Genomic DNA, 10,523 nt, shown 5'->3' with positions numbered 1-10,523 from the left:
AAACGCAACAGTTGACCAATGAATCTGTGAAAAAAGTGACAAAAAAAATTTTGTTTTGTGTAATATGACAACGCATATTTTAGTGACAAATTATTAGCTCACTGTGTCACCGGGCAGTATTGCAAATCCTGCTGCGGCGCTTGCACTATAGTAGACAAAGAAATTGTGCTTGGATGTAGCAGTGAACCGCGTCCAGAGCTGGTGGAGCATGAGTAGAGGGAATAGAGCGATACAGCTGGTATCGAGGAAATAGAAGTCATGCTGCCTGATGCAGCTAGTGTGTTCTGCGAATGTGCCAAGCTGTTGTGCGATTGCAAGAGATTACCCGGACCACAAGCCAAACCGCTAGTTGCGCCCACATTTGCGGCAGTATTCTGCTGTTGCATTTGCTTCCAACGCGCAGCCAAACGCTTTTGTAGACAAACACCGCCAAGCGTCAGCAGAAACCAAGTCATGTTAGCCCATTCGGTTATGTGCTCCTCCAGATCGTGCTCGGAACTTTGATGACTTGCGCGACGCTTGCCAACACCACGATGAAAGAGCTCAGCTTGAGCATCGTCTGTCTTGCATTTAGGATATGTTTGCAGCACTTTGCTAGTGAGCTCCCAGTTTCTAAGGAGATGACGATACAAAGTTAAAACGTTTACAAATTAAAAAATAAAAATAAAATAAAGGCACCTAAAAGTCTCCTCCCAAGCAGTTTGCACGCCATCCACGCAGTGCTCGATTTTACGGAGCAAATTCATCATACGTCGTTGTAGCGTAAGGCGGCCTACAAAAACGAAAAAAACGCGTCTTGAGTCAAATTGAAAGGGTTACGAAAAAAGTGATGAACTCACTAAATGCATTTCCATGATTGGTTTCGTAGAAGCAGATGCGCGTATCAGTAGCGGCTGGAAATGAAAAATTAAGTATAAAAATAGATTTTGTTTATTAATTTCCTCAACGCTCACAATTCGCTAACTGCGTTAGATCCTGATAGATTTGATAATTGGCCACCGGCAACACTGTCGCCGCATCGTCTGCTGTCAGCAATATATCAGACTCTTGGCACAGCAGGCCAAAGCAGGATAGCGAAGTCAGTACTGCATCCAAATCGACTGACCACAGGTACATGAAGAACACAACTTCCAGCTTGATGCGCGCCTGCCGACAAATCTGTAACTCATGTCCGACCAACGCATATTTTTTGTGCCGCTGCAGGTAAGCGTTGCGACAAATCAATATCTCACGCATCCACTTCAACACATCTGTGTAATTGGCGATCTGATGTTGTATAAGCTTCTGTGAAATCGAGAAAAGCACCTGCGAGCTGACATCCCAGAAGCAATTCATTGGCGCTTGCGGATTCCATAATTCAATTTTGTCGAACGAGTGCAGAGCAAGGAGTGCCTCCATAGCTTCCTGAGCTACATCCGGCATAGTGGGTTGGTGTACTAAGCTCACTAGACCATTAATGAGTTCGAGCGAGGAGCTTTGCATTTCATGTGCCACTTTGCCTTGAGTCTGTAATTGTAAGGTTGAAGGAAATGTGTAAAGTAGTACAATCAAATAGCAATGCTAATACACTTACATTCAACAACAAGGTGGGATCGGCATGTATAAGTCGAACCATGAGCAGCAGCAGCATTTTGTGCGCAGGTCCTTCTTCAGAGCGCGCTAAACCTTTTTGGGTATCTTTCGATTTTAGCGTCAAAGATGTGATCATACGCAAAGGTGTATGTGCGATATAACCCTGTGTAGCTTTATTTAATGTGTCAGTGAAGAGTGCACGCAGCTCTGCTGAACGGTAATGTACGACATTCGTTTCGGGCCACCAAGGCAGCGAGGGCTGATTAATGGTCCGAAATGGATTTTTATTTTGCAGTCGAAAATCAACATGAATGTGCGTTAATCTGCATGAGTGGATAGTTAAAAAAGTTGCCCATTATATTCCTTCATATTAACACTTTACCTCAATAACGAGCATACAATCACGAAATGATACGCCTGCGGTGACGACAGATTTAAGCACACCTTCAAAGTGTCAATATTGTGAGGGTTAATGCGGAAGAGCGAGACCCAGCAATCGATCATTAGCTCAATATCGGCATAATTGTACGCTTGTCCACGCGAAAATGGCTTTACCGGATTGAAGAGCAACGCCTTCAAATCATTAATGACATACTGTACCAGCTTGAAGATAACATTATTCGAATCGTTGATATTCACATAGGTTGAGGCCTTGCAAAGTTTCACGCATGCGATGGCAGCATACTCGGTGACTTGTTTGGAGGGTGAATGTGGCCCCAGTCCGCGCTTAACACCCTCAATAAACTGTTTAGCCGATTGCTCTTTGTCACGTGTCGTCTGTGCGGAAGGTTGTGCGGATGATGATTTATCTTTATCTTTATATTTTTCTTTGTCTTTCTCCTTCTCAGATTGTTGTAGTTCATTGACCGTGGCTTCCAAGCAACTCTGCAAGTACAAAACTCATTTAGTGCATACAATTGACAGCAAAAATATTGTTGACATACAGGATTAAGTATAAGCAGCAGCATCTGCAGCGGCCATACAGTAGTTTTATTCTTCTTATTCTCTAATTTGTACGCTTCAACGAATTCCAGCAAAGCTTCCCAACAACTATAAACGAAAAATAGTACCGAAAATTGGCTACATGATAAGCAAATTTACATTTACAGTGCACTTACCCAGATATTTCCTTAGTTGTAATGCCGCGTTGCAAATCCTGAAACTCATGTGGATGATATTCGATCCAATTCCAAATAGCCTTTTCCAACGAGTGCAACAATAGGAGTGGTGGCGCCCGCTTCGATCTTGACTTGGACACTGTTTCATGAAAAAGAAATTCTACATATTATAATTCGTAGATTTAACATTGTCTCGTACAATTTACATGCAATCAATTATTACCTTGTAACAATTTCGTCAATTTATTTATATCCATATCAATGTGTTGTATCAATTCAATGTCGCAGTAGTCGGGATTCTCATCGGAGCATGTGGTCAACTCTTGTATACGCGCTGAAATGCGATTGAAGACCGCTGAAAAGTGATTTTGTGAGAGTGCAAAAAGCACTTTTGAAGCAATGGCCTTCAACTGTGCTGCATTGGGATTACTGTCACTCTGTACATCGATAAATTGTGAAATTTCACGTAGCAATAGCTTAACATTCATTGCCTCTTCGAAACGCGCAGTATCCTTGGTCTGGTTGGCCAAACAACGTTCGAGTGTAGTAAGTATGATGACTAGTGATTCGAAATAACAACGCTCCGCGTCATGACGATTTTGGAAAGACTGCAGGGAATTAGAAAAAAGATATATGTATGTAGTATGATAAGTACATATGTATATTTCTAAGGAAAATATAAAAATATCGTACCGCCTCATTAACGCGTTGCAGTATTTTAGTGAGTCCGGATATTACCAGTGAGAAACGATAGCGGGAAATATGTATGAGACATGCGCTCAGCTGATCTTGACTGATACGCGCTTGTGTGCTATGTGGTCCAATTTTGTTGGGGAGCTGAAATTGGAAGAATAATAAATAAATTAATAAATTTTACTAAAAAAATAAAATATGTAATTTAATATATGGGGCAAAGTACATATGCAATTTGTATGTAGTAAGTAAATATGTCTCTATATGTAGAATGGATTATGTACTACTATACTACCCGAAATCGAGAACATATGTATGTATGTATTCGTTTTTCGTGTAATTCAGTAGAACGTGCAGCATCTCCTGGGAGTATATTATTGCAAACTCTATAACATCAACAATTGTTTATTTTTTTAACTAAATTCAGCTATTTGCCTTGTACATAATTTTTCAAATTGTATTTTGCTTAAATTTTATTATTTTTTTTGTAATTTAAAGTTACTTCCTAATTCTTCATAAAATTAATTGGCCAGCAAAAAACTTAAAACGCCATCTCCATTTTACTGATTTTTTAATCTAGATGTTTCCCATTTATACGCTTTCCTAATCCATTCCAGGCATTCTATAGTTCTATTTCAATAAGTTCGTTCCTTTATCTGCAACACATATGTATAATTGAAATCGAAATTCAATACAACAAGTGCCCAGTAGACCAGAACAACATACCGAAATAAAAACAATAAACATTTCGATGCACTTGAAAAATTTCCCCAAAATACGCTCGCATTCAACAAAACGGCAGCCATTCTCCCATTCATACATTCATTCATGTGAGCCCCGCAACTTGTGGCTGTACGTTAAAATTTCCCAACTTTCACTTTTCATTCTCGCAGCCACAATCGCGAGCCATTCATAAATTCATTCGGGCGATCGGATTTCATTCATAATTCCACCCAACTACTACGCAAGCCGGTGTAAACAAAACGTAAACAAATGAATATCCCAAAACAATAACAAACGTTTGCCATCGCACTTGCACACTAGCGCTATCACGCTCGCTCAATGGGACATTTTTTAATCGATAAGGAAATTTTCTGACAGCTTTTTTGCATTGCGCTGCAGCAGCCCCAGGGCGAGACCCAGTGAAAATCCATGTTTTCCGCTCACCTGGTCCTCGAAACGGGCCAAAAGCGAGTTCGCCCACTCGCCGGGCTTTTGGATTGCCATTTGTATATATTTTCCACAATTAATTTACACTTTTTACTGCATTTTTTATTCTCATTAGTAGAGCTGCACAATTTTCACGCAATTTTCAGCTACACAGATTTTCACTTTGTGGCATTGGCTGCGATTGCACGGGGAAATTTTACTTTGACAGCGGCAGTGATCGGGAACCACAAATTGTGTGTAGAATCAGGAAAAAAAATTTAGTACATTTCAAAAAATGTGATAGATTCCAAAAAAATTGGTTTCACCCAAATTGCAAACACTTTGGCTGCATTTCTTTATTCATTCTGAACGTTTGGAATAAACTTTTTTGTTTACTTATTCTTTAGAACGTTCCTGATGATATGTTAACGTATATTTCAAACGCATTCTGTTTATTCCGGCTATGAAATGGGATTATCCGGAATGTATAAAAAAACGCAGCCTTTAAGTAGAATCTAAAAGAAAAATTTAATTTTAGTATAATAAATTGCAAGATTGAAGTTCCTAAAAGTTGCGTTGAAATTTGGGAACTTTTTTCCTTGACAGTGTAAAGCAGTTCCTTTCATACAAGATATTTTTCGAACATATTTTGAGAGATTTCTACAACATTGTGAAGTGCTGCCAGCTTTTCTTTTTATCACTTCACGAGGTAGCGAATAAATGTGGCATGTTCCAGAAACCACTACTTGGGATTTGCCGATTTTAACAATTCTCAAGTAAAAGTAAACAACGCCTTATACACTTAAGATGCACTGAAATTTGCTAACACTTTCCAAAAAAATCGCCGTTTTTAACATTTTCGCTATTAATTCTTTTTATAGATCAGATATTTTGCAATAAAACCACGTTTTCCATCGAAAAATTGATTATTGAGAATAAAAGTTTGATCCCTGCTGAAGTCTAGAAAAAAGAAGTCTGATGAGGAGATGTGGTGATCTCCGAAATAGTGCTATAACTTCTACTGCTTAGACTTTGTTGCTTTTTCAATTTTTCCTAATAAACAATCGTGGTACAAAGCTCAATAAAAATATTAAAAATAAAATGTTAACAAGCCACAATAACATCGACAAAAACGAAAAAAAGTTTATTTTATACTCCTATTCGGCTAAGTTTTTGGTGTTTAGTGTTGGATAATTTTTGCTCTTAAAATTAAGAAAATTATGTCGAGCAAAAATAAAACTACTCAAAAACGCGAATGGGTGCTAGATGAAAACAGCTGTTCCTGTAAAATCTGCAAATCTTTCAAATCGTGAAGCACGGGAACGGGCTACTTGTGTTCAAAAAAGTGCAGTTCTACACAATGTCCGATCACTGGACTGCGCTTTGAGGCCGTCAAATGAGTGTTTCAACTCTATTAACAAATAAATAAAATTATCAGTTTCAAAAATAAAAAAATTAAAAAATATAAAATAAATAAAATACAATAGAATTAAATGCTTAAAAAAAGAAATTATAACTTCTATAAAATAAGAATGTATTTTAGTGGTCACATATTAGATATTAATAGCAGAATCGCAATTGGTCGCGCGTTTAACAGATGAGTAAAAATAACTGTTAACATGGTAACAAATCAAATGGGGCACTGCAACTGACCGTCAGAAAAGTTAGCTGCCTCTGTTTTATTTATCGTTATCTTAATATGGAAAGACCCTAAGAGCCGGTTGTTCAATGCCTGGTTATCACCACCTCCGAGTTAAACATCGTTATCGGCGTTTTCGATATCATGCCCATAACATGTGATCGATAAAGCAGTCGTTGTATTTAACCGAAGCATCTACCTCCGATTTGTGTTAATCAGGCATTGAACAACCGGCCCTAAATATACCCTATTGCACTCTGCATAACATATAACAGGGATTCGATAACGTCGATAAAGATGTTGAAGTTAGCCTAAGGGTAACGGTAACGTCTTTTAGGCCCATAACATAATCGCCGATAATGATGTACTGGTGATAACCAGACATTGAACAACCAGCCCTAAATTGTTGTGCCGGAATGCAGGGCGCGTTTCGAAATGCATCAATCCAAAACATCAGTCTCTTTTATTTTTAAACTATAATTACTTATATATACAGTTAAAAGACGAATTGGAACTTAGTTGCGCAAATAAGACATTTCCATCAATTATAGTTTAGATATAAAAGACTCTGATGCTTGGGCTTGATGCATTTTTGAACGCACCTCAGTTACAGTTGCACGGCTATACTCAATCCCGATTCTTGCGTCCTCGTTTGCGCACTCTGGGTCACGGCAGAAAGAGAGGGAGCTTCGGTGGGCCACTCCAACTTATTCGGTTTAAGGGCTCACTGAAGTCTGCAAGCGGGTTTCCGTCTTGGAGCAAGCGGCTTGCCCGGTTGCGAAACCACCCCCGCCCCAGCAATGGGTTGTGAGCTAGATTTGGGACCCGCCACGCAAAAACAGCCTCCAATGAAAAAGAGACACAAATCCTCGGATGAGATTCCCCATTTTGATGATGACCACGGCAAACGTTTAAAGGACTACTATTTGAGGACATGCACCTGGAATGTGCGGACCCTTAATGGGGAAGGAGCCTCTGCCCGGCGCGTTGATGTCCTCGTAAGGACAAATGCTGACATCACCGCCATTCAAAAAATGCATTGGACGGGGCAGACAAAAAATGTATGGGACCTTGCGACGTCTACTACAGCTGCCATGTAAAGTAACGCATATTCGGTGTTGGATTTGTGGTGGGAGAGAAATTCTTCAACATCTCGCTCATCTATGCCCATGTCCCGACGGAAGAGAAGTAGGAAGCGTCCATGGATCTTTTCTATGAGCGCTTGGAGCGCACATATGAGCGCTGCCCCCGCCATGACATCAAAATCGTGCTTGGCGACTTCAATGCCAGGGTGGGCGAGGAAGGGATCTTTGGAACCACCGTCGGAAAATTCAGCGTTCACGACGAAACGGACTGAAGCTGATAGACTTCGCCGGGGCCCGAAACATGGTAGTATGCAGTACTAGGTTCAAGCATAAAAAGATCCATCAAGCTACGTGGTTGTCTCCACATCGAAAAACACACGAAAGCACGCTTCCAGTCTTTTGGACGTACGTACATACACTACGAGGCACAAAAATCGACTTGGACCACTACCTTGTTGCAGCTAACATACGTACCCGCTTCTGTGCAACAAAAAATGTGCGCTCAAAAATGCAAGGGAAGCTTAACGTCGAAAAGCTACAATCACAACAAACGGCCAATGTATGTTACTCGACTCCCACACCTGCTTTCAGAGAGCACTCTTCAACAAACCGACATATGCGAACCGTGGAACCATATTTCCCATTCATTAAGCACCACCGCCGAAGTAGTAGTCGAATTTCAGCTAGCCCGAAATAACAACTGGTATGATGAGGAGTGTCAAGAATCTGAAGAGAAAAAAGATGCCGCCTATAGGGCCACGCTGCGATCGGGCCATGTGGGACCGTTATAGGGAGCTGAAGAGGGAAGCGAGACGTATTTGCCGTAATAAGAAGAGAGAGGCCGAAATACGTTAGTGCGAAGAGCTTTAAATGCTGGCCGACAGGAAAAACGTCCAGTGCGACTCCCTTTCATGCGATTTCTTTAATCTGACGTTGGAGAAGATAAGAGCTGCAGTAATGAATCGCTCATGTAAAATTTTTTACAAGAGCGAGCAATTGCTGGCGTACGCCGATGAAATCCTAGTTGGATAAGGAAACAAAGCGAGTGGGTCTGGCGGTCTACGACCAGACGAAGTATCTCCTGTCATCAAACAAACAATCAGCGCATTCGCACCTTGGCATCCACGTCACTGCATTTCTGGCCCGAAAAAGCTTCTCTTAAAATATATTTGCAACACGGAGACGGCGCAAAGCTATAAGCCTCTCAATTTGTGTAACATAATCAAGACGTAATACCTCAACTTGAAGGTAAAGCTCGGCCAAACAATTAGCAAAAGTGTAAGCGCAAAAAAAAAACAAGTCGTTTTATCGCGGGTCTCTTGAGGCAGATAAAGTTCTTCCTCTGTTATGGGCTGTGGTGGAATTTCGAAGATGGCATTCATTTGGCAAAAGTTTGTGAAGGTAGCGATACGCACCCAGTGGATGTGGTATAGTGCTTGCCTGTACAAAGTCCAGTCCAGTGGTTCTTGTTTTTAGTCTAGGATCTCGCCCTCCAGGTGAAAAAGATGCTTTCATATCTGCTCAGGAGGAGATTCTGCCTTCAATAAGTTCCTGTGTGAGTGCTCGTTCTACCGGCCGTCTTCACGTACTGGAAAAGCACGCGAAACATCGTTTTTTTTTTGGCGACATTTTACAAATGAAAAAGTATGCTGTCAAATGCCCAGTCAACAAAACTCTATCTCGCCGGTTAGCATTCTGTTATGTGTCCCTACCTGAGAGCATTAGCAGATATTCCATAGTTACCGGAGTGCTGCGTGACATATCGGTCACCATCAGGCGTACCATAGTTTGGATCCCGCAGGCCATATACCATGTATGTTGCCAATATCTTTCTTTGTCTTAGCATGCCATTTTTTCTTATTCTTGCTAATCGAGCGAAGCTCATTTGTACCTGGAATTTCTAAAGCAGAGAAGGTCTTCCTCTTTTTGTACCACAACCAGCCAGACGGGCGCATTGTTTCATTGTCTCCGGAATTCGCCAACACTACAGCGCAAAAGCCTATAAGTATTATGCAGAGTCTTTCTCCCGAATACTGCAGAAGACTGCCTCTGCGCCATAAGCACTTTGCGTTTTTTTAGAAAGCACACCAAGCTTTTCGTTTCTGTGCCAACTCACGCCAATCAAAAACATCAAGTGAAGCTAAGCCCATTTCTATTAGGTACCACCAGCCTTCGCACTCGATTGTTATGACACAACGAATCGGATTAGATACGTGCGAATGACATTCATAAGATACCGGAATTGATCAATATCATTGGAACACGATAATTATTGTATGCATGCTCTTGTTGCTGAGAAAGAACTGTCCAGTTCTGAAGATCTTGGAGACTTCTCCAATATTACGTTGAAGAAACCGCATAAGGGGCCCACCTTATCTGAAACCTGTTTTGACATCAAGCGGCTGGGATATGTGCTTTCCATTGCGGATGAAGTCGGCTTGACTGGGATCCAGCACTAGCACCACCTACAATATCAGCTTGTAGATCTAGCGAAAAGCAACTTCTGCGAAAGCATTAAGATTCAGCCCATAAATTATAGGAAAAGCTCCGCCAAGCACTTTGCAAATTGTGCCACATTAAAGATCAAGCATGATAGGATATGACTTTCATTAAAAATAGTTAAAAATAACGTATGTAATTCTAAAGAAATCTTAATCTGGCAATGGAAAGCAATAAAAATGTCAATAAGTGGTAATTAAAAGAAATGATCGTACATTTTGAAGGGAATTCACAAATATGTACGTACATAATTCGATTTGGTCCCAAAATCGATTACGTATTAGAAAAAACAAAGTTGCAGGTACTATGTATTATCAGACACTCCGCTTAAAGGCATTTCCCATCATGTTGTGCTCGAATGTGAACCCCCTTCTTTACCTAATTTGGTATTACCATTGTTCGTATGGAATTAAAAACATTCTAAAAATAAATACTTGCAAACGAAAGATGGAATGTTGTATTGAATTTCATGTAATGAAGCAAGAGCTTAAGATTTTATGAAGGCATTATGTATGAATATTAGGGTGGTCCCTAAAAATCAAATGAACGATTTTTTTTTTTCAGTCTCACCCAGCTATGAAGTTACGACACAGCGCTAAGATAAGGTGAAATAATCGTGCTTGGATGAGTTCGTGCAAAGTTACAAGATAGGATAATAAACTTATGGCCATAGATCAGTTGCGATAAATTAGCTCCGGGACATCGACATACAAGTAAAACTTTCTTGGACTTTATTGGCAACCGCTATTAGATTGAGTTCCAGTTGTA

At 40.4% G+C, this 10,523-nt stretch overlaps 1 protein-coding gene across 1 annotated transcript; it reads right to left on the bottom strand.

Annotated features, from left to right (window-relative positions):
- Positions 1–6: 6 nt before the first annotated feature.
- LOC118753075 (neurofibromin-like) lies at positions 7–4,690 on the bottom strand (the record flags this gene model as incomplete). The annotated part of the gene is made up of 12 exons (XM_036487931.1): positions 4,551–4,690; positions 3,384–3,527; positions 2,914–3,298; positions 2,691–2,829; positions 2,517–2,622; positions 1,955–2,457; positions 1,574–1,895; positions 954–1,506; positions 840–893; positions 679–772; positions 103–612; positions 7–24 (listed from the first exon to the last, which is right to left on the bottom strand). Coding segments are annotated over exons 1-12 (2,888 nt in total), but the record flags the coding sequence as incomplete, so codon positions are not given.
- Between the last annotated feature and the right edge of the window lie 5,833 nt (positions 4,691–10,523).

This window comes from Rhagoletis pomonella, unplaced genomic scaffold (assembly GCF_013731165.1).
Source record: "Rhagoletis pomonella isolate Grant_MI unplaced genomic scaffold, Rhpom_1.0 Rhpom_scaffold_02084, whole genome shotgun sequence".
NCBI classification, from domain to species: Eukaryota; Metazoa; Arthropoda; class Insecta; order Diptera; family Tephritidae; genus Rhagoletis; species Rhagoletis pomonella.
This window is presented reverse-complemented; position numbering and strand designations above follow the sequence as displayed.